The sequence below is a fragment of the Ovis aries genome, chromosome 18 (assembly GCF_016772045.2).
Source record: "Ovis aries strain OAR_USU_Benz2616 breed Rambouillet chromosome 18, ARS-UI_Ramb_v3.0, whole genome shotgun sequence".
NCBI classification, from domain to species: Eukaryota; Metazoa; Chordata; class Mammalia; order Artiodactyla; family Bovidae; genus Ovis; species Ovis aries.
The window spans coordinates 25251512-25275968 of record NC_056071.1 but is presented as its reverse complement, the minus strand read 5'-3'; the positions used below and the strand labels follow the sequence as shown (position 1 = coordinate 25275968).

Below are 24457 nucleotides of genomic sequence, written 5' to 3'. Positions count from 1 at the left end.
CGCAGACAGCGAGGTTTCCCTTCTTCCAGTTGGTCCTGAAACCCTTTACTGCATGTTTATGGCAGAGCCACGGTAAGGGTGTTTCTCTCCCCTCAGGATGACGAACCGCCAGCCAAAGGGAAGAAAAAGAAGAAAAAGAAAAAGGAGGAGGAGTTGGACATTGATGTGGACGACCCGGCTGTGAGTCGATTCCAGTACCCCTTCCACGAGCTGATGGTGTGGGCTGTGCTGATGAAGCGCCAAAAGATGGCGGTCTTCCTCTGGCAGCGGGGGGAGGAGAGCATGGCCAAGGCCCTGGTGGCATGCAAGCTCTACAAATCCATGGCCCACGAGTCCTCCGAGAGCGAGCTGGTGGACGACATCTCCCAGGACCTGGACAACAACTCAAAGTGAGTGTCTGGAGGGAACGTAGAGCTCAGGGAGACCTGGTTGTTCTGAGAACCACTCCTTTTCCAGGAAGGGTGGCAAATACTTAAGTATCATCATATTTAAAGCTTGTTCATCAGATGCTTTGTCCATTGTGTCAATATTTTTCCTTCTGTCTTTCTGAGGCGTTTCTGGACCGTCATTGTTTTTGTTGACTGTCTTCTTGTGCAAACTATGGAAATGCAATTTTTCATTAATTAATTTTTATATGAGTATAGTTGCTTCCGGAGAAGGCAATGACACCCCACTCCAGTACCCTTGCCTGGAAAATCCCATGGACGGAAGAGCCTGGTAGGCTGCAGTCCATGGGATCACTAAGAGTCGGGCACGACTAAGCGGCTTCATTTTTGCTTTTCACTTTCATGCATTGGAGAAGGAAATGGCAACCCACTCCAGTGTTCTTGCCTGGAGAATCCCAGAGACAGAGGAGCCTAGTGGGCTGCTGTCTATGGGGTCACACGGAGTCGGATATGACTGAAGCGACTTAGCAGCAGCAGCAGCAGCATAGTTGCTTCACAATGTTGTGTTACTTTCTGCTGTATAACAAAGAGAATCAGTTACGCTTATATGCGTATCCCCTCTTTTTTGGATTTACTTCCCATTCACATCACGATAGAGCCCTGAGTAGAGTTCCCTGTGCTGTACAGTAGGCTCTCATTAGTTATCTATTTTATACCTAGTTGTGCATATATGTCAATCCCAATCTCCTGATTCATCTCACCCTCCCTTCCTCCTTGGCATCCATACATTTTTTCTCTATGTCTGTGTCTCTATTTCTGCTTTGCAAATAAGATCAACTATACCATTTTTCTAGGTTCCACATACATACATTAATACCTGATATTTGTGAAAAAACAATTTTAGACAGTATATCTTTATTGAAATATAGCTGATTTACAATGTGTTAATTTCTGCTGTACAACAGTGTATACATATATACATGATTCTTTTTTATATTCTTTTCTATTATACTTTATCATTGGATACTGAATATAGTTCCCTGTGCTATACAGCAGGACCTTGTTATTTATCTACCCTATATAAAAAAGCTTATGTCTGCTAACCTCAACTACCCACCCCCTCCCTTCCTCAGTTCCAGTTGGTAATCACTGCTGTGTTCTCTATGTCCTTGATTCTTTTTCTGGGAAACACAATTTAAATGCAAAGACAACAAAACTGATTTTCATAAGGAAACACACATTCAGAGGAGTACAGCCTTAGTGAACCTATGCCCTTGGACTTGATCTTCCCAAGGACCTCTTAGGTAGGACAGGATGGCTACAGGGGGCTGGAGCTAGGTATTTCCCTATCCTCAGCTCAGTCAGGCTCTGATAAAACACCAATAGGTTGAACTCTGGTTAACTAGTTTTTCCCAGGGCAGGCTTTGTTAGGAAGAACAGAGTGCTCTGGGCACAGTTCAGAATGGACCCTCCCCAGGCTGGAAGGATGAGGGGATTCTCCTCCCATCTTCCCTGTGAGAACTTGGTGGGGCACCTGGAGGTAAAACTAATGAAAGCGTGGACACACTTCTTTCTCTAAGCCAAGGCTCCCCAGACTTATTAATCTGCCGACTTGTCCTCACGGGGCCTCTGGAAGTCAGCCTCCAACATGGCTCAGCACGGACCCTTGCCCCTGGCTGACCTGGGAGCTCCCTGCTGGGAGAGGACAGGGAGTCAAGGACTCTGTGTCCTGTGGCTCCATGATATCCCCATGGACACGGCTCTCTAACAAAGTATGTGGCTATGACTGCCTCACCCGCTCCCATCTGTGTCTCGGCAGAGACTTTGGCCAGCTGGCTGTGGAGCTCCTGGACCAGTCCTACAAGCATGATGAGCAGATCGCCATGAAACTACTGACGTACGAGCTGAAAAACTGGAGCAATTCGACCTGCCTCAAACTGGCTGTGGCAGCCAAACACCGGGACTTCATTGCCCACACCTGCAGCCAGATGCTGCTGACGGACATGTGGATGGGGAGGCTGCGGATGAGGAAGAACCCTGGCCTGAAGGTACCCGTGACGTGGCTATGTAGTGTCAAGTGACACCTGTGGGCTCTGACTCTCTGCCCGGCTGAGCTAAACGCTTTCTGTGGATTATTTCATCCATGACTCTGAACAACCCTGGGAGGGAGACCCTGTGGCAATCCCTGCCTTACAGATGGAGAACCTGAACCTTTGAGATGAAGGGATTCGCCTAGGATCCCAGCTGTAAGGTGAAGGGCAGCACCTGAACACGGGTGGTCTAACACCAGAGCCCAACCTGCAGCAAGACTAGCTTGTGGGCATGGAGTCCACTCTAATGAGTTGTGCACCCCTGACCATCCACCCACCACTAAGGCAGGCACCTGAGCTCTGTGTCTATAGATTGCCTTATGACTCTGAAAGTACTTGCTATCATTTTATTATTAATTTTCATTGAAATATAGTTGATTTACAATGTTGTGTTTCAGGTATACAGCGAATTGAATCAGTTATATATATACATATATATATATTCCTTTTTTACATCCTCTTCCATTATAGGTTTTTGAACATAGTTCCCTGTACTATATAGTAGGTCCTTGTTGATTATCTATTTTATACATAGTATTATGTAATATTACATAAAATTATTATGTAATAATAGTTTTAATATTATATTAAAAATATTTTAATATAATAGTTTGTATCTGTTAATCCCAAACTCCTAATTTATCCCTCCTTGCTTTGGCTTTATTAAATATGTTTGTTTTCTATGTCTGTGAGTCTATTTCTGTTTTGTAAATAAGTTCATTTGTATTCTTTTTCTAGATTCTACATGTGAGTGACCTTGTATGATATCTGTCTGACTAACTTCACTAAGTATGATAATCCCTGTCGTTGTTGTTTAGTGGCTTAGTTGCATCTGACTCTTTGTGACCCCATGGGCTGTAGCTCACCAGGTTTCTCTGTACATAGGATTTCCCAGGCAAGAATACTGGAGTAGGTTGCCATTTCCTTCACCATTGGATTTTCCCAGCTCATGGATAAAACCCACGTTTCCTGTGTTGCAGGCGGATTCTTTACTGATGAGACACCAGAGCAGCCCATGTAATCTCTAGGTTCATTCATGTTGCTGTAAATGGCATTATTTCATTCTTTTTTATGGCTGAATAGTATTCCATTGTATATATGTACTACATCTTCTTTATCCATTTTTTTGTTGATGAATATTTATGTTGCTTCCATGTCCTGGCTATTGTTAATAGCGCTGCAATGAACAAACATTGGGGTGCATGTATCTTTTTGAATTATAGTTTTGTTCAGATATATGGTCAGGACTGGGCCTGCTGAATCATTTGGCAACTCTATTTTTAGTTTATTGAGGAACCTCTATACTGAACATATCTACGAACCAGAAACAGATTCACAGACATAGAGAACAGACTTGTGGTTGCCAAGGGGGATGGGTTGGTGGGTGAGGGAAGGATTGGGAGTTTGGAATTAGCAGATGCAATCTAGCTTATATAGTATGTATAAGCAACAAGGTCCCACTGTATAGCTCAGGGAACTATATTCAATATTCTGTAATAAATCATGATGGAAAAGAATATATGTATAACAGTCAATTTGCTGTACAGCAGAAATTAAACCCAATATTAATTAATTAATTAATCAACTATACTTCAATAAAATTAAAAAAAAAAAAACAACCAAGGTCTGGTCCAGCCTCAGCATGCAGCTGCCAAGTGGCAGAAAATAAGAAAGCCAGAGGAGCACCCCCAAGTCCATTCTGTGATCAAGTCTACAGGTCCATATGTTCCAGCTCTTCAACCCACAAACAAACAGGGTACATGTGTACTAAAAGTTCACCAGGACTTCCCTGGTGGTCCAGGGGTTAAGATTTTAGGCTCCCAATGCAGGGGGCACTGGTTCGATCCCCAGTCGGGATCTAAGATCCCACATGCTACCTGGCACAGCTAAAAAAAAAAAAGTAGTTGAATATATATACTAAAAAGTAATTTTTAAACATGCCAGAATTTAAAGAGTGAGATTAAACTGTATTGTCTTCAGCAGCACTGTCCAACAGAATAAATTACATATGTGCTTTAAACTTTAAATACAAAAAGATTTGTATTACAAAAAGATTTTTAATAGCTATGAAAAGTTTTTCAAGTACATTGTAAAAAGTAAAAAAGAAACAGTTGAAGTTAACTTTTAAAACTTATTTGTTTATTTGGCAGCACCGGGTCTTAGTTCAGCCTGCAGGATCTTCAGTCTTCACAGAGGCATGTGGGACCTTTTAGTTGCAGCATATGGAATCTAGTTCCCTGACCAGGGAGACAACATGAGCCTCCTGCATTGGGAGCTCGGAGTCTTAGCCACTGGACCACCTGGGAAGTCCTGAAGTTAATTTTAATAATATATTGATTTAAACCAGTAGGTACAAAATGTTTTCAAAAGGAAAAATATCATTAATGAGATAGTCTATATTCTTTTTTTGTACTATGTTTTTGAGATTTGGTGGGTGTTTTGCAATCTCTTCCTTTTCTTTTTTTAACCTAATGCTTTTTTTGTGATATAATGTCTATCCATGGGTATGAATATTTGTAAGCATCAAATTTCCTTCAAAGCATTTTTAATTTGCAATATAAATATGTAATTATTATAAAGCCAGGATTGTTTTTTTAAATTTAATTCTTTGACTTGTTCATATCATATGAACATATGAAAAAATTAAAACTGTTTATGGGACTTCCCTGGCAGTCCAGTGGTTAAAACTTCACCTTTCAAAGTTCAATCCCTGGTTCCATCCCTGGTTAAAGAGCTAAGATTCCACATGCCTTTGGGCCCAAAAACCAAAACATAATACAGAAGCAACATTGTAACAGGTCTCTCTGCTAACTCCTGTCCCCCATGTGACCTATTCCACCCAGTGGCAACCACTGATATTTGTTTCTTATGTATATTTCCATATGTAAAGCGAATGTGAATACTCTCTTTTCTTTTCCTGGTGAATTAAATATACTTACTGTTTTTCTTTTTCACCAAGGTTGACATAGTCATTGTTATGTACATTTTTTCCACTTCTGTGGGAACTCTTTCTGTATTAGGACATAGAACATTCCTTCATTCTTACCTGCTTCCCCTGTTTCCCTTTACACCGGACTGTCACAGCTCAGGCCAGTCCCCAGTGCAAGTCACTCACCCCTGGGGTTGCTATACTCATGGCCACCAAGGCTGCTCTTGGACACACATTGTGCCTCACATGTCTGCTAGGTGAACATCCAGAAGGGGAGCTGTTGGTCCCATGGGGATATGGACTTTTGATTTGATAGCCTTTCCTTCTGTGGAAGTGTACCCCCTGCCGCTGTGCAGAGAGTTTTCCCACAATCCCACCAATATGGTGTGTGAGCACACACTGGAATTTTTACAATCTAATGGTAAAAAATGAGATCTTTGCCTAGTTTCTTTGAATGTCTTTCCCCCACCTCATCCCCCACCTTTTTAAAGATGCTATCAGTTTCTTTATTGTTATTTTATTTTTGGCCACACTACACATGGGATCTTAGTTCCCTGACCAGGGATCAAACCACTGGACTACCTGAAAGTCTCTGAATATCTCTTGTGAGTGAAAATAAACCCATTTGCTGTAAATACAAATGTCCCTAAGTTCACTGCTTTTCCCATTTTTTTGCTGGGTTGTTAGAAGTTTCCTTCTTGAAGTCTAGGAGATCTTTCCTAATTAGAAAGATTTGTCCTTTGCCTGTGTCAAGAGCTGCAAGTATATTTTCCCATGAGTTTTTTTTTTTTTTTTTTTTTTACTGTGGTTGTGATATGTGTTTTTGCTGTGCAGAAGTTTGTGATTTAAGTATGAAATCTATTGATCTTTGCTTTGATTGTGTCTTCATTTGGGAGCATCATTAGAAAGGCTTTCTCCTCCATTTATGAAAGAATTCTCATGGGATGATTCTTAGTTGTTTAATTGTCTTTCTATGCATCCCTCTCCCCTATTTTCTTTCATGAAATTATTGAGCTAGACAGTTATTCTAGTGACTGTGTGAGATATGGATTCAACTTAATTATTTTATAGATGATCACACAGATTCTCAATGCCGTGCATTAGTCATCTTTACTCCTCCCATTGGATGAGGTGTTTGTCTCACAAGTAATGACTTTTGTGTATTTGAATCTTTTTCTGGATCCTTCCATTCTGCTCCATTGTTTGGTCTCTTCATATACTTGTACTACACTGTTTTAATTATTAATGTTTTATAATATAATTTTTAGTATATGATAGAAATAGCCCCTTTGTGTTGTTCTTAATAATGGATGGCTGAGGGGGAAGTTTTTTTAAAAATTAGGACTTAACATTGGAAACAGCTCAGTATTGGAGGTACACAGCACAACACTGATAAAAATGGCAAGAGTGGCACTTCCTTGGTAGTCCTGTTGTCAAAACTCCACTGTTCCAATACAGGGGCTGGGGGTTCGATCCCTGACCAGAGAACTAAAAACCCACATGCTGCCCAGCATGGCTAAAAAATTAAAAAATAAAAACAGAAACGTGTTTTTTTGAAAAAATGACAGAGGTCTCCATCTATAGGTTAGGCCATCCTTTTGCTGTCTAGGCTGAGCCCATGCTAAGTTCTTCTTTCTTGTTTTCCTAGAAGAACAAAACCAATTTATTTATTTTATAGAATCAACACACATGATTGAGTATGAGGACTGGTAAATCAGAATCTGTAATACAGAAATCAGGATTTCTATCCTACATTCTTGAGGCAGAATTCCTACTTCTTCAGAAAAACTTTGAGTTTTTTTCTTCTTTTTTTGTTTTTTATGTTTTTTATTATTGTGATAAAAGTCACATAATATAAAACATACTATTTTAGCCTTATCTAACTATACAGCTCAATGGCACTAAGTACATCCACAAATCCTTCTTTGAGGTGTCACATTCGTCTTCCAACTCTTGGCCCATATATTCACATTTACATCTAAGTTATTTCTATTTAAAATATTTTGGTCTAATTAATTGATTTTTATTTACTCTATTTTACTTTAAAAAATTACCTGCTTTGAAACTCAATGTAAGATCTTCACTTTTTAAGTTAGGATTCCACACCATCCTGCTTGCTGTTCATCTTGAACAATGTGGTGGTTGTTCACATTTCTCAGTGTCTGCAATTCTGTCCATGTACCAAACCAAATAAGCCACAGACCATCAGAGCAGAGACAGACCCACTCCAGGGCTGCTAGCTTACTGAGGAATGCTGAAGCTCATCATTTAAAATTTTACCTATACTGGGAAAATTTTCAAGAGTTCTCATAGCTTAAAAATCCACTTTTCTCAACACACCTAGGTTATCATGGGGATTCTTCTCCCCCCAACCATCTTGTTTTTGGATTTTCGTACCTATGATGACTTCTCCTATCAGACATCCAAGGAAAATGAGGACGGCAAAGAAAAAGAAGAGGAGAATATGGTCAGTGATGCCCCCGACCATCAACCCTCATCTTCAAAATGGTTGCTATTTCTCTTGTCGTGAATTTAGACACTGCAGGAACACAGAATATTTGAGGTTGAACATCATTAATGTATTTATTTGTTTTCCTTATACCTTCATTGGTGAAATGCCTATTCAAATCTTTTACTCCTTTTCTTTTTTTTAATTTATTTTTTATTGAAGGATAATTGCTTTACAGAATTTTGTTGTCTTCTGTCATTAGCCATTGGAAAAATTCAGTTGTTAATAAATCACAATAGTATGTCAAAAGAAAAAGAATACAGAACACTTTTATAATCCTTGATTTGGGAAGGTGCCTGACTGTTGACTGTGAGGCTAGGGTCCCAGGAGTTTCCCATCTGGCAGCCTGCTTGCCATGTGCTCTGCTCTGTTTTCAGGATGCAAATGCAGATGTCAGCTCCAGAAAGGGGGACGAGGAGAACGAACACAAAAAGCAACGAAGTGTCCCCATTGGGACCAAGATCTGTGAATTCTACAATGCCCCCATCGTCAAGTTCTGGTTTTACACAGTAAGGCCTCCCTTAGCATGTTTTAGATGTGTGAGAATCAAGAAGAATGATTCTTTTTCTTCAAAAAAGTGCTTTAAAAAAAAAATTCAATGGATTAAGATGAATTATGCAAATAGAAGTGAGACTAACTCAGATCCTCAATTAAATTATATAACATCCCTTAAATGCAGAATCTAAAAAGAAGTGATACAAATGAGCTTACTGACAAAACAGAAAGAGATCCACAGACTTAAAAAACTGACTTATGGTTACCAGAGGGGGAGGATGGGGGTAAGGGATAGTTTGGGATGGACATATACACACTGCTATATTTAAAATGAATAACCAACAAAGACCTACTGTATAGCACAGGGAAAATTCTGCTAAATTTTACGTGGCAGCCTGGATAGAAGGGGAGTTTGGAGGAGCATGGATACATGTATATATATGGCCAAGTCCCTTTGATGTCTACCTGAAACTATCACAACATTATTAATCAGCTACACTCCAATGTAAAATGAAAAGTTAAAAAAATCAGTGGATTAAAATGAATTATGCACATGAAGTAGGACTAACTCAGATCTTCAACTAAAATTGGACCTAGATAGATAATATTTATATACAGGAATGTGATCATTCTAGACTAAATATACCATTTCATAAAGCCAAATAATCATATCCTATTTCCTTAAGAAGAAGGATTTTCAAATGTCTTATAGTAATACACACTTAGGAAAATACAGTTCTAGTCCAACAATGAACAAAGATGACTCATATTGAGACAGCAAGTTCACAAATGCTATTTTTCAGAAGACTGATGGGATCACTCAGAGTAGAGTTGAATCCAAAGCATGAAGTCCTGTATTTGAGGAATGAATCAAGACCTCCAAACTGTGGCCACATACTCTCATACAGCCCTATCTGTGGCCACTGTCTGGATTGCTCTAGGAGGGCACTGCACCTGAAGTAAGAATTGTCCAGTCTTACACATGCAGATGGGCAGGAGAAGTGGGGCAAAGAGACTGGAGCAGTTTGGAAGGTTCTGAAGGAAACTGGGCTGGTTGTGGGTGGTCCCAGCAGGGGTGGTGGGCACACTGTGCCTCCTGAAATCACTGCAGTCTTCAGGAGGGTTGTGAAGCCCCAGGTACCAGGGCACAGCCCATCTCAGGCAGATCCTGGCCATTAGTGGTTCCATTAGTGACTGGGCATGAGCAGGTGATGGAAAGTGAGGAGCCAGGTCCAAGGCCATGGACAGGGCGATGGATGTGGGTAGGCAGAAGGTGGAGGCGGAGCTCCAGGGCACAGCACCCTCAGGGCTACATGGGGACCCAGGCCAGTGAGAGCCTGGACACCCGACCTCTTGGCAGCCATACCTGAAGCCACAGCTGTCCATCTGTTCTGGTCAGAACCAGCTGAGGCCCAGGTGGTTCTGAGCCCAGGCCCAGAACCTGAGCTCAAGTAGATAAAGAGGGTGGAGCCAAGAGGCTGACAAGCCTTGGGTGTCTCCCCAGGGCCTCTAAATGCAGCCTGCAGATATAGGGGAGGGGGGTTGCATGCTTTTACAGCTCAGGAGACGCAGGTTCAATTCCTGGGCTGGGAAGAGCCCCTGGAAAAGGAAATGGCAACCCACTCTAGTATTCTTCTCCTGGAGAATCTCATGGGCAGAAGAGCCTGCAAGGCTAGAGTCCATGAGGTTGCAAAGAGTTGAACACAACTGACATGACTGAGCACAAGGGGTTCCCAATGCAACCCAACTTTGAGAACTCTCGCTCTAACCTCCTGCAAAGACTAGACATGGGATGCTGCCTGTATCCTGATTAAAAAAAAAAAAACAATCAGGAAGGGGCCATTAAAAAAAAAGACTGGGAATCACAAATGATCAGTTGCTAGCACACACCTTACCCACACCACCAAAACTTTAGAAGGGGCCTAGACCAGAGGGGTAGGGGCTAGAGCTGAAGATTCTTCATGTTTGGAGTGAATCAACCTCACTCATCTTCAGATCACCTTCCTCAACCTCATACCTCACTCCTGTATCACTCAGCTCTACATGCCTCAAAGATAGGGACCCTGTTGTGGGTGCAGCACACCACAGACATATGGATGCTAATTAAGGGGCCTCAGGACTGCTGGGAGGGCTGGGCAGATTCCCCATTGTTACCCTCCCCACTTTTGAAACTCCCCTGTGCATCAGCAGTGGGAAGATTGAAGAAGGAAATTAGCAATGCAGGGAGGAGTCAGTAACATTTTCCAATTTCCAGGAATGTAGAAGGCATACCAGTATGCTATTCAGTGTTTCTCTATTTATCATAATTTTGTGCAACTTCATAATTTCCCCATGAAGCTGATGTGCATGCATGCGTACATGTATGACTCTTTGTGACCCTTTGGACTGTAGCCCACCAGGCTCCTCTGTCCATTTCCTCTTCCAGCGGATCTTCCCGACCCAGGGATCAAACATGAGTCTCCTGCATCTCTTGCATTGGCAAGCAGATTTTTTACTGCTGAGCCATAAGGGAAGTCCCATGAAGCTGACACTAGCAACAGATATACTTTCATTTAGAGAATGGACTTTCAATGTGCATATTATGCTAAAGTACAAAATGCCTCCCAATCTGCCTCAAGGTTCTTACTGCACCTGTGATGTGAGTAGAAGGTTTCCTCTAATAGACTCAGTGCACCTAAAAATGAAAATTTGTTTTAGAAGATTTGTCCCCCTGGAAACAGAGTTTCAGAGCTTTTCCGGGCTCTGATTCCCACCCCCTACCCCAGACACTGCTGTCCATCTCTGTCTTTCAGATATCCTACCTGGGGTACCTACTGCTGTTCAACTACGTCATCCTGGTGCGTATGGAGCGCTGGCCCTGCCTCCAGGAGTGGATCGTCATCTCCTACATCCTGAGCCTGGCCTTGGAGAAGATTCGGGAGGTGATGCTCTGAAGACCTGTCCCAGCCCCACCCACCAGTGACTTCAATTCAGATGTAGATTATTTATTTATTTATTTAAATTCTTTTTGGCCACAAGGCATGCAGGATCTTAGTTACCCGGCAGGAATTGAACCTGTGCCCCCTACAATGAAAATACAGTGTCCTAATCGCTGGATCACCAGAGAAGTCCTCATAAGTTGCTTCTTATTGCAAAAATGAGTCATGTAAATCCCAAGTGCCCTGGATGTTTTCTTTCCAGGTGTCACAATCCCAAATTGATTCTGTTCCCTCGCAGATTTATATGCCTTCTGTTTCAAACTGAAACTGAACTTGGAAATCAGAACACAAAGTAGAGTAGATGGTGTTTAGTGATAAAAAAAAAAAACAAGTCTCAGGGCCTGTAAAAGCAGCAGGAATTCTGCCAGGTACCTAAGATAAACCCATGACTCCAACTGGGTACAAATTGGGGCTCCATTTTCTGGGAGTTGAACGTAGACAGGGAGATGTAGGAGACGACATTTTTCTTGTAACTTAGGACTTTGAACCACCCTGTACTAGCTGGGTCTTCCTCCATCTGAGGTGGGGATTTTTGTGCAAGTGGTTTATTAAAGGAGAGCTTCCAGGAGAGCGGGGAGAAGGAGCAGGGTGGTCAGGCCGGAGAGGGGACAGGGCTGAGGGAGGTGTGGCTTCAGTGCAATCTGTCCCTGGCCTCATTGGCAGGGGACTCTGAGTGTATTCAGTACTGTAGAGTCTGTTCCATCTTGACCAAAGGGACCTGAGTTTCATACCCACATGAGTCAGCCAGCGGGGCTTCTGGGTAAGGGCTCCCATTGCCCAAGGGGGCAAGTGGGAGGGAACAGTGGCCCTTGCAGCAGGTGGGGGCTGGGCACCCCCACCCAGAGGAAGCCTCCAGCACCTCTGGGTAGGCTTCCAGCACATCTGCTGCAAACACAGGAAACAAGGTTTTCAATGAAGTGTTGAAAAAGGACACCAGTTCATGCACGGCTCATATCACGGGGACTTGAAACTCACATATCTGAGAGGGCAGTCTTTGCAGGTGGCAGAAAAAGTGTGGGCCAGGTCCTTTTCTTTCTAATATCACCTACAGGTTTCAGCTCATTATATCAGCTTATAAAGGGAAAGCTTACATCCAAGGAAATGGCAATCCACTCCAGTATTCTTGCCTGGGAAATTCCATGGACAGAGGAGCCTGGCAGGCTACAGTCCATGGGGTCGCAAAGAGTTGGACATAACTGCAAGACTAAATAGCAACAACAAAGGTCCGCCTAGTCAAGGCTATGGTTTTTCCAGTGGTCATGTATGGATGTGAGAGTTGGACTGTGAAGAAAGGGGAGCGCCAAAGAATTGATGCTTTTGAACTGTGGCATTGGAGAAGACTCTTGAGAGTCCCTTGGACTGCAAGGAGATCCAACTAGTCCATTCTAAAGGAGATCAGGCCTGGGTGTTCTTTGGAAGGAATGATGCTAAAGCTGAAACTCCAGTACTTTGGCCACCTCATGCAAAGAGTTGACTCATGGGAAAAGACTCTGATGCTGGGAGGGATTGGGGGCAGGAGGAGAAGGGGACGACAGAGGATGAGATGGCTGGATGGCATCACTGACTCGATGGACATGAGTTTGAGTGAACTCCGGGAGTTGGTGATGGATAGGGAGGCCTGGCGTGCTGCGATTCATGGGGTCACAAAGAGTCGGACACGACTGAGCGACTGAACTGAACTGAACCCAAGAAGAAATGAACTTGAGATAACACACAGCAGAATTTCGTATTCTTTCTCCCACTGAAAGAGAAGCAGTATTATTTATTTTGCAATATATTTTTTGTATTGACCCTTTCACTGAACTGAAAAATTATTACTGGCAACTTCTTCCCAGGAGAGCTAATTACATGCTGTCAGTCTGATGACAGCCCCAAATGAAAAGTGCCAGGTCTAAAATGTTACGACCCATCTCCTACACTTCTTTCTTTTCTACCTGGGCTTCATTCAAACTCTGTGCATGCTACAACAGGGACTTCCCAAGTGGCCTGCGTGCCATCTCTAGTGCTACTGTGAGCTCACTGAGCACCAGCCCTATGCTAAGACATTGTTCTTTACTGCAAAGAGCCCATTGTCCTTGCCCCCCACCCTCAGTTATAGGAAAGAGAGCAGCAGGCATAAGTCAGAGTGCATGAGTTCTCAAACTAGTGAATGCCTTCTGAGTTGGATTATGAATAGCTCCCACCCCATTCCACCCCTGGGGTCCCCAGGACCTATCAAGAAACTCCATAGCTAAAGGGGCACCACCTTTAAAGACTCCACCCTGCTGCACACCATAGCTACATCTATGTTTGCTTTGTGTGTGCCCCTGCATGCTGCTTGTTAAATATTTTCAGTTCTACTCTGAGGAGAGACATCACTTTGCCGACAAAGATGTGTGTGTGTGTTAGTCACTCAGTCATGTCCAACTCCTTATGACCCCATGGACTGTAGCCTACCAGGCTCCCCTGTCCATGGAATTCTCCAGGCAAGCGTCCTAGAGTGGGTTGCCATTCCTTTCTCCAAGAGATCTTCCCAACCCAGGGATTGAACCTGGGTCTCCTGCATTGCAGGCATATTCTTTATCCTTTGGGCCACTAGGAAAGCCTCTGAGAAAGTGTTCTTTTAAGCTGTGGTAACTTTGAAAGGGTAAGATCTCAAGCAGGAGAAAATGAAGCTCAGCTTTCCCCTGACTTCTCATCTCCGAGTTACAAAGGAATTTGGGCTGATTTACCCGTCCTATCCCAGTCCCTCCGTTTCCTGTGGATGGATGCCCCTCTGTGGGAGCACATAGGTTTATCTCTGCTCTGGGGTTTTCTTCCTGGACCAACTCTGGAACATGGGCTCACCGGCACGTGTCCAGAAAATTGGAAAAGGGGTCAAAAGGCAGCTGCTTTCATTATGGCCAGAGGGACATAACTCAGAAGGCATTTCCTGAGAGTTTGTGAAACTAGGAATCTAAAGGCGTCTTGTGGAATTTCCCTTTCTAGATATTTTATCTGACTGAGAAGATGAGTACTTAGAAATCTCGAGCAGGAAGGGGGACCAGGTGCCCTGGAATGCTGCTGTGCTGTGCTTAGGTGCTCAGTCATGTCTGACTCTTTATGACCCCATGGACTGTAGCCCACCAGGCTCTTCTGTCTGTTGGATTCTCCAGGCAAGAATACTGGAGCAGATTGCCATGCCTTCCTCCAGGGGATCTTCCCAACCCAGGGATCGAACCCAGTTTGCCCACATTGCAGGCAGATTCTTTACTGTCTGAGCCACTGCGGTTCAGGGGAAGCCCCTGGAATGCTGCTCCAGCCCTCCATACCCAGGATTCTAAGGTTAAGCTTCCAAAACCACTCTCCCTGTTGTCTTTTTTTGTTGTTGTTGTTGTTTGGCATTTCTTTTCAGATCCTCATGTCAGAACCGGGTAAACTAAGCCAGAAAATAAAAGTTTGGCTGCAGGAGTATTGGAATATCACAGACCTTGTGGCCATTTCCATGTTCATGATTGGAGCCATCCTTCGCCTCCAGAAGCAGCCTTACATGGGCTACGGCCGCGTGATCTACTGTGTGGACATCATCTTCTGGTACATCCGTGTCCTGGACATCTTTGGTGTCAACAAGTACCTGGGACCCTACGTGATGATGATCGGAAAGATGGTTAGTGCTGATGGCCCATGAGGAACTGCAAGCACAAGGCTGTTGGTTAGGACCTGGGGTCAGGCCTCAGGCGTGACTCTGTGACGTTTCATTTGATCTTTCCCCAGCAATTGGTTTCTTACAGGAAATGTTCTTTGCTTTAAGCTCTTCTACATATTGATCACTTAATTAAATCCAGTTGACAAACAAGAGTTAAGGGCCTACTGTATGTATATGTATTTCTGTCGATAACCCAATGGTTAGTCTCCTAACATGTTGTAGAAGCCAGAGACAAACAGGTGGGTGCAGTCACTCCTCCACCGCAACTCCAGACAGTTTTCAGATCACACACTCTAGACTGGAGTAACATATCACTTGCTCAGTGCTCAGTCAGTCCTGGTTGACTGCAATCCCATGGACTGTAGCCCGCCAGGCTCCTCTGTCTGTGGAATTTTCCAGGCAAGAATACTGGAGTGGGTGGCCATTTCCTTCTCCAGGGTATTTTCTTAACCTAGGGATTGAATCTGCGTCTCCTGCATTCCACATCTCCTGCGTTGTAGGCAGATTCCTCACCGAGTGGACACAGGCAATGCAGGGGATGAAGTCAAGACAAATCCATGGCAACATTTATCCAGAAGAGGCTATAGAATATGCAACTAAGAATGAACCATCCTTATATCACTTAAAATAGTCTCAGGGTTAGGACTGGTCCTAAAGGACAGGACATCTTTCAAGCTTAGGAATAACTCTTTGTATGGCAAGTGGTTTTGAGGGAAGGAACATATAGTCTAGGTGATCCCAGTCAGGGCTCTCATCTTCAGGGATGTTCAAAATTAAGAATTACACAAGGCCAGTATCCATAGGAGCCAGAGCATTACTCACTGTAACAACTCACCGTTTGTATAATGAACGAACATTAGTATACACTCTCAACTCACCATCTTATACCCCCTTAGACATCTCCTCTTCTTACCCCTGAGTTTCCCTTACAAATTCCTGTTTTCCCATAATGGTTCTCTTTCTCTACTTGCAGTCGTAGTTACTAGAGGAATTTGTTATGGGTAACAAGAGAGGAGGGGCTTCACTGGTGGCTCAGATGGTAGAGAAGCCACGTGCAATGCTAGAGACCTGAGTTTGATCCCTGTGTGTTGGGAAGATCCCCTGGAGAAGGGAATGACTACCCATTCAAGTATTCTTGCCTGGAGAATTCCAAGAACAGAGAAGCCTGGTGGGGTACAGTCTATGGGGTTGCAAAGAGTCAGACATGACTGAGCAACTAACACATACACAAGCGAGGAGAAGAAAGATTGAGAGCAGGAGATGGGAGTGGCAGTGTTCTAGAATAAGGTGTATGTGTTGCATGGAATACAAGAACTAGTAGCCCATGGATGGCAGGGAGAGGGGGAAAGAAGCTTCCTCCATCCTAATTAAGCACTCATGAAGTCTCTGAGGGGAGCACACAGTAATGAACCAGGTGGACTTGGCCCATTTCCTCTCTCCTCAGATGATTGACATGCTGTATTTCGTGGTCATCATGCTAGTGGTGCTGATGAGTTTTGGAGTAGCCCGTCAAGCCATCTTGCATCCAGATGAAGAACCTTCTTGGAAACTGGCCCGGAACATCTTCTACATGCCCTACTGGATGATCTACGGGGAGGTGTTTGCAGACCAGATAGACCGTAAGAATAGAATTCATAGTAAGATTCTCTTCCCTGCTTCCTGAGGCAGATGATCAGTTCCAAATTAATGGAAGAAGCTGTGTTAATTTGGGAGTAAAGTATTTTTTATTCTGTCATAGGCGTCCAATTATTTTATGAAGAAATCAGTACAGATTATGAAATACAGATTTTCTGAGATGCCAATCTTCTACTCTGAGAACCATTCCCTGGAATTCTGAGTCTCACATCCCTTGAGCACATTCTACACATGAATGTGGTCCCAATGCCAACATCCTAATTTTTCTTCAACCTAAATCTCTTTCTGCCCCAAGATAGAGCTCGTGGTGTTATTTCAGCCAAATGAGACAGTGAGCATGAAGGTGATTAGTGCCTTGTGTCATCCTGTTCAGGCTTCACAGTTCCTTTTCCATGTAGCTGTGCATCTCCTCCTCACTCCTGAGGTGCTATTTTTGTATTATCAACAGTAATATGGATGTTAGCAGAGGAGATGAGCTGCAATCTTACATGGATTTCTGGGGAATGCAGGCCCCAGCTCTGCCCAAGCTGAATTGGTAGGTCACAGTGTCTCTTGTGTTATAGGGAAGTGAAGTTCAAATGAGCTTACATGATTTCACCTGGACAGTTACTGCATTATCAGTGAACAAGTAGCTTCAGACCCATATTCATATTCACACTGCATATTTCAATTTGCATATTGTGTTCTGTCAAAAAGCGCCAGGTACAGTACCATGGCTACTACTTCCAGTAGAAGCAGAAGCTTCTTTAGACTAGAAGGTTTTGAATATCCTTGCGTTGTAGGAGATGCAGGGTTGTTCAGTGTATCTTCACTAGGTGAGACTGATAACCAGTTCACACAAATGCCTTCCACCTACTGCATTTCGTCATGTGATTCAGACCACATTTTTATCATGATTATCTCAGAGTCAATTAGTGGATGTGTTTGTAGCTTGGTAAACCAGAACATAAAAATCTAATTTGGTTTCAAAAGAATATTAGCTTCAGTAAACATACATAAATGTGGAAAAAGTCCCCTGGATCTAGATGTAAGTTGTAATATTTTTTAATTAAATTGGGTAAAACAGAAAATGAAGAGGCAAACTTGAGGCTATTTTCAGTAACAGTGGGAAATGTAGATTTTCAATTCTTGATCTGATTACTTCATAGTAATTTTGTATTTATTTGTGCTTATGAGGTATTTGGGTTGGCATACAGGGGATGTTTGATTGGTCAACCTACACATTAAAATGATCATCTGTCAGTAGCCTCACGTCTTTTTCACAGTCTTTTAAACTAGTGAGCTTTAGCTATTGCTTATGACATCATAAAATAAATATTCATGAAATATATATACATATATTTCCTAGAACTAATAATGTGCACAATTCTCCTAAGTAGATCACTGTTTCCAAGTGTGAATGTGTAATTCCCTTGAATACTTTGCATTTCTTGACAGCAAAACAGTTCTTATATTACTCATCATTTGTTTGACATTTCTCTCAACTGTCTTATTTTCTTTTCTTCCTTCCTGTCAAAACTAAAAAAATAAAATGCTGCTATCCAATCACTCTATAGTCTACGCCATGGAAATTAATCGTAAGTTTACACATAATTGATGACTCTAGTCTATGGAATGTGTGTATTAATTAAAGTCTCTTCCTCAGCTAATTACCCAGAGTTGTATGCTGGTTTCAAATACTTGTTTTCTGGTATCAGTGCTTTTTTAAAATAGGAAGTGAAAAATAAGTAGACTGTGAATTCATGGATATTACGTCATTAATGACTCTTAGGATCATCCTATCTTTTTCTTCAGAAAATAAGTCCCATAGGATCAAAGTAGCATTTCATATAAGCAGAGAGAAAATAGATTGTTTTTCAGAGCACAGAATAGTCAATTAATGAATTTGAGCCTAGAGAGGATACTTACCTCCTACCTCATAATAAAATCATTTTCAAAGTTAATGATCAAGAAGACAACGTAAGTTAATATTACATAATTAGAAGACCCAATCACTTTCTAATGGTTAACAGTGAAAAAAAAAAAAACAACCCATAAAGACAGATGTGTCTGCTTAAAGATGAAGAACACATTTTTTCATTATATATCTTCACTGTAGATTGAAAAACATAATGCAGAAATGAGAAAATATTTATAAATATGACAAGTTAAGACTAACTCTGAGTGCAGAAATGAGTTTCTTATCTCCTTTGTATGAGTCGATATCTTTCACATGGAAAATTACTGATTAGGAAATCAGAAAAAAAATCACAGTAAAAAAGAAATAGGTCCTTTAATAGCATAGGTCAGTTATTAATCTTTCCATTCTATGTGAAAATCAAGCACAAAAAGACAAACTCTCATTTCAGCTCCTTGTGGTGACAACCAGTACGATGAGGAAGGCAAGCGGCTCCCCCCTTGCATCCCGGGTGCCTGGCTCACGCCTGCCATCATGGCCTGCTACCTGCTAGTGGCCAACATCCTGCTTGTGAACCTGCTCATCGCTGTTTTCAAGTGCGTGTCACAGCTGATGACCGTGTGCTTACTATTTACTACTTTACAGATTTTCAGTCTAACCTCAGAAACCTCTGAGGCTGCCTGGTGTTTACATGGAATCCACTAGGGCTTTCAAATGTATACAAATTTTTTTTTGCAGTCCTTTTTGTTCAACCACAGTCAGACTTCATACATTCCTAAATAAAGAGTTGACACCTAAATATATTTACATTCAATCTTAGTTTGTATTTTAACACTTTGGTATGAATTTTAATCTAATGAAAGTATTTCCTCAGATGAAAGTCTCTTGAGATAGAAAGATTTATCAAGTTGAGTCTTGAATTTATGATCAGAGGCACAAAAGCAAAGCTAATTTTATAGGCTGTGGCAAACACTGGATACTAACCTGAGCAAACTCCAGAAGATAGTGGAGGACAGGGAAGCCTGGCATGCTGCAGTCCATGGGGTCACAAAGAGTCAGACACGACTTAGCCAATGAACAACCATGACAATTACTGTACTATTTATTACATGAAATATTTTTCTTATAATTTACTGAATAGAAGATAAAGTGACCTAGGAAAGAAATGGCTTAAAATTCACAGTCCAGTTTCTTGTAAAACTTGCCCCTCTTGGCATGATGCATTGAGGATGTGACCATGTTTAATAAATGTTGAAAAAACTATTTTAGCTTCTAAGATGAAAAATATGAGAGAAAAATCCCTCACAGAAATAGAGACTCTCAGAGCTGACCAAGGCACTGGAGAGAATATGGTTACACTCCTGACTTAACAGATGAGAAAATGAAGGTTGACAGAGGTTAGCTGGCTTTTCTAAGGACCTCGTGTAGACCACACACTTGATCAGGATTCCAACAATTGTAGGTTTACTGCCTTCTGCTGGAAGCTAAAAGAAGACAAAGATTGTACCAACCTAATATCCAAAATTTGATTTAGGTCATACCTGAATGGTCTAGCGGTTTTCCCTACTTTCTTCAATTTAAGTCTGAATTTGGTAATAAGGAGTTCATGATCCGAGCCACAGTCAGCTCCCGGTCTTGTTTTTGTTGACTGTATAGAGCGTCTCCATCTTTGGCTGCAGAGAATATAATCAATCTGATTTCAGTGTTGACCATCTGGTGATGTCCATGTGTAGAGTCTTTTCTTGTGTTGTTGGAAGAGGGTGTTTGCTATGACCAGTGCATTCTCTTGGCAAAACTCTATTAGTCTTTGCCCTGCTTCATTCTGCATTCCAAGGCCAAATTTGCCTGTTACTCCAGGTGTTTCTTGACTTCCTACTTTTGCATTGCAGTCCCCTATAATGAAAAGGACATCTTTTTTGGGTGTTAGTTCTAAAAGGTCTTGTAGGTCTTCATAAAACCATTCAAATTCAGCTTCTCTAGCATTACTGGTTGGGGCATAGACTTGGATAACTGTGATATTGAATGGTTTGCCTTGGAGACGAACAGAGATCATTCTGTCGTTTTTGAGACTGCATCCAAGTACTGCATTTCAGACTCTTTTGTTGACCATGATGGCTACTCCATTTCTTCTGAGGGATTCCTGCCCACAGTAGTAGATATAATGGTCATCTGAGTTAAATTCACCCATTCCAGTCCATTTTAGTTTGCTGATTCCTAGAATGTCGACGTTCACCCTTGCCATCTCTAGTTTGACCACTTCCAATTTGCCTTGATTCATGGACCTGACATTCCAGGTTCCTATGCAATATTGCTCTTTACAGCATCGGATCTTGCTTCTATCACCAGTCACATCCACAACTGGGTATTGTTTTTGCTTTGGCTCCATCCCTTCATTCTTTCTGTAGTTATTTCTCCTCTGATCTCCAGTAGCATATTGGGCACCTAATGACCTGGGGAGTTCCTCTTTTGGTATCCTATCATATTGCCTTTTCATACTGTTCATGGGGTTCTCAAGGCAAGAACACTGAAGTGGCTTGCCATTCCCTTCTCCAGTGGACCAGGTTCTGTCAACCTAGGTAGCATATTAAAAAGCAGAGACATTACTTTGCCAACTAAGGTCTGTCTAGTCAAGGCTATGGTTTTCCTGTGGTCATGTATGGATGGGACAGTTGGACTGTGAAGAAGGCTGAGTGCTGAAGAATTGATGCTTTTGAACTGTGGTGTTGGAGAAGACTCTTGAGAGTCCCTTGGACTGCAAGGAGATCCAACCAGTCCATTCTGAAGATCAACCCTGGGATTTCTTTGGAAAGAATGATGCTAAAGCTGAAACTCCAGTACTTTGGCCACCTCATGAGAAGAGTTGACTCACTGGAAAAAACTCTGATGCTGGGAGGGATTGGGGGCAGGAGGAGAAGGGGACGACTGAGGATGAGATGGCTGGATCGCATCACAGACTTAATGGACGTGAGTCTGGGTGAACTCCGGGAGATGGTGATGAACAGGGAGGCCTGGCATGCTGCGATTCATGGGGTTGCAAAGAGTCAGACACGACTGAGTGACTGAAGTGAACTGAATATCCAAAATAATGCACCTTCAATAAAAAATGTTCAATAATTAATGAACTCAGTTCCAAAAAACTGTAGTCAACTAGTTTTATGACTGAATTGAAAGTTTAAATACTTCAAAATGCCTAGCTGAATGGCTCATATCTTTAACTATATGAAATAAAATATCTGGAGCAGTCTGTAGACTAGGGTGTGGTTTTTCAAGAAAGTAGGGGATAACAATCTCAATACCCTTCATTCTTAATTATTTATACAAGTAAAATGCCCTTCAATGTAGACAAGCCACACTGATAGACAAACCAAAAGACAAGTCATCTAGAAGTCAGCCCTAATTCCTAGAATGGAACCAAAAGGCCATTTTATTGCATATTTTCAATTCAGTGTGAGTAACTCTGATTGTTCTGGGAAATCACAATCAAAAGTAATACAATGGCTTTACAACTTTGTGTTATTTTCTGCTGTACAGCAATGTGAATCAGCTACATGTATACATAACATTGTAAAGCAATTATACTCCAATTTTAAAAATTAAAAATTAAAATACTTATTCTAGTGCTAAAAAAGTAATACAACTTTGCAAATAGGTTCCTCTGTACCATTTTTCTAGATTCTACATATATGCATAAATACACAGTATTTGTTTTTCTTCTTGACTTATTTAATTCTGTATGACACACTCTAGGTCCAATATGATTATATTACATGACTTTTGTTTACTATATGACCATATGGTTATATTATGTGACTTTTGTCACGATAAAAAAAATTTTTTTAAGTAATCTAGCTAACTAAACCTGTAATCTTTTTAAAGCAATACCTTCTTTGAAGTGAAGTCAATATCTAACCAAGTGTGGAAATTCCAGCGTTATCAGCTAATCATGACATTTCATGACCGGCCTGTCCTGCCTCCACCAATGATCATTTTAAGCCACATCTACATTATCATCATGCGTCTCAGCCGTCGCTGCAGGAAGAAACGAGAAGGGGACCAAGACGAACAGGATCGTGGATTGAGTATGTGCTATCCTGGGCGAGTTTCTAAGGAGTTACAATTGGATACCCGTTAGTTTATTACTAATTAATATCACTGAAAGTCCACTCCTGAGGGGATGAAAAATTGAGAGAGTTCTTGAAAATAACTTTTCTCTATAAACCCATTGTTCCTTTCCAAATGTTTTACTGTGTTACACTTAAGGAGAATGGGAAAATATTCCTGCCACCTTGCCTCTATCCATAAGATATATGGAAAACATTTTCCAGAAAATGCTTGGTTTCACATTCCAAATAGCAGCAATTTGAGTTGTGTTAAAAAGTGAGCTGTTTAGGTGTCATGCAACCCAGCAGACGCAGCCAGACGCTCTGTGCTTGAAATTTGAAATTTCAGTTAAAGGAACCAGTTGGGAGCTTGGGATTAGCAGATGCAAACTGGTATATATAGGATAGAAAAACAATAAGATCCTACGGTAGAGCACAGGAAACTATATTTAATACCCTGTGATAAACCATAATAGAAAAGAATATGAAAAAAATGTGTGTATAACTGAGTCACTCTGCTGTACAGCAGAAATTAACACAGTATTATAAATCAATTATACCTCAATACTCTGGAGGAGTGGCAACCCACTCCAATATTCTTGCCAGGAGAATTCCCTGGACAGAGGAATCTAGCAGGTTACAGTCCATAGGATCGCAAAGAATCAGACAGGACTAAAGTGACTTAGCATGCATACCTCAATAAAAATTTTTATTAAAAGTGAGCTGTTCATCTCCAATGGAAAGATGATCACTGATATTACAGAGTCTTTGTGTGATAACCAGTCCAGGAGGCAGGGTGCTGCCTGCAAGGGATAGGGAAATGAGCTTGATTAAAGGCGGCCTGTGAAAATCACTAGGACGCATCTACCTGGCTGATGTCTCACGTGGTAACCTCTTCTGCTTATGCATAGAGCTGTTTCTCAGCGACGAGGAGCTGAAGAGGCTGCACGAGTTTGAGGAGCAGTGCGTCCGGGAGCACTTCCAGGAGAAGGAGGATGAGCAGCAGTCTTCCAGCGAGGAACGCATCCGTGTAACCTGCGAGAGGTGCACCTGGGGCATGGCCACCGGGGGAGCGGGGCATCAGGGCCGAGGGGGACATCGAGTTCGATTTAACATTCACTTGCAGTTCTCCTATTGACCCAACTTTGGCTTTTTAATGCGTTTCCCTCCCTAAAATAGTGTGAATGTTCCAAATGATGCTTATACATTGTATAAAGAAGTGAATGATGACATCTATCGCAAATATCCCAGGCCAAAACCAAACCAAAACAAACAAAACTGTGACAGTTCTTCCCCAGCCCCGAAATGGGTGCCTTTACAATTCAATACATGGGGAGAACCATCAGCTGCAGGGCCGTGTAACTGTTGGGGACGTTTCTCCCCGCTCTTGACAAATGCTGTTGCCTTAGCCAAGGGTGGTCTGTCCCCAGGTTGACTTCCTCATCCTGACTGTGCCCTCCTTGCTCCTTCCCATCACCTTTCCACCCTCAGGGAACAGAGGTACAGGAAGGGCAGTCATCTGTCCTGGCTACCCATCAAGATCAGCATCATCACTTACAAGCTACATGAACTGTAGCTTGGGAGTCAGTCAATTAGAGGAAGGCAGGTCTGGGAGGGACAGAGAGGGACTTGTTCTATGCTTTGTAGTATTGCACTTCCTGCAGCAGCACACCACAGAGCAACTAGCAAAGGTGGACAAGAACAATCAACCCACACTATGGACATTTTTTTTTCCGCATTTTATAATCTTTAAGAACCTTGATCACTTCATAAA

At 42.1% G+C, this 24457-nt stretch overlaps 1 protein-coding gene across 1 annotated transcript in view; it reads left to right on the top strand.

Moving 5' to 3' along the window:
• TRPM1 (transient receptor potential cation channel subfamily M member 1) overlaps positions 1–24457 on the top strand; it is a 76608-nt gene that overhangs the window by 40424 nt on the left and 11727 nt on the right. The window contains exons 16-25 of the mRNA XM_060401392.1: positions 97–389; positions 2206–2434; positions 7750–7872; positions 8292–8423; positions 11202–11330; positions 14761–15012; positions 16496–16670; positions 19035–19179; positions 22460–22662; positions 23595–23727. Of these exons, the coding sequence (XP_060257375.1) occupies positions 97–389; positions 2206–2434; positions 7750–7872; positions 8292–8423; positions 11202–11330; positions 14761–15012; positions 16496–16670; positions 19035–19179; positions 22460–22662; positions 23595–23727 (1814 nt within the window). The remainder of the gene's footprint in view (positions 1–96; positions 390–2205; positions 2435–7749; positions 7873–8291; positions 8424–11201; positions 11331–14760; positions 15013–16495; positions 16671–19034; positions 19180–22459; positions 22663–23594; positions 23728–24457) is intronic.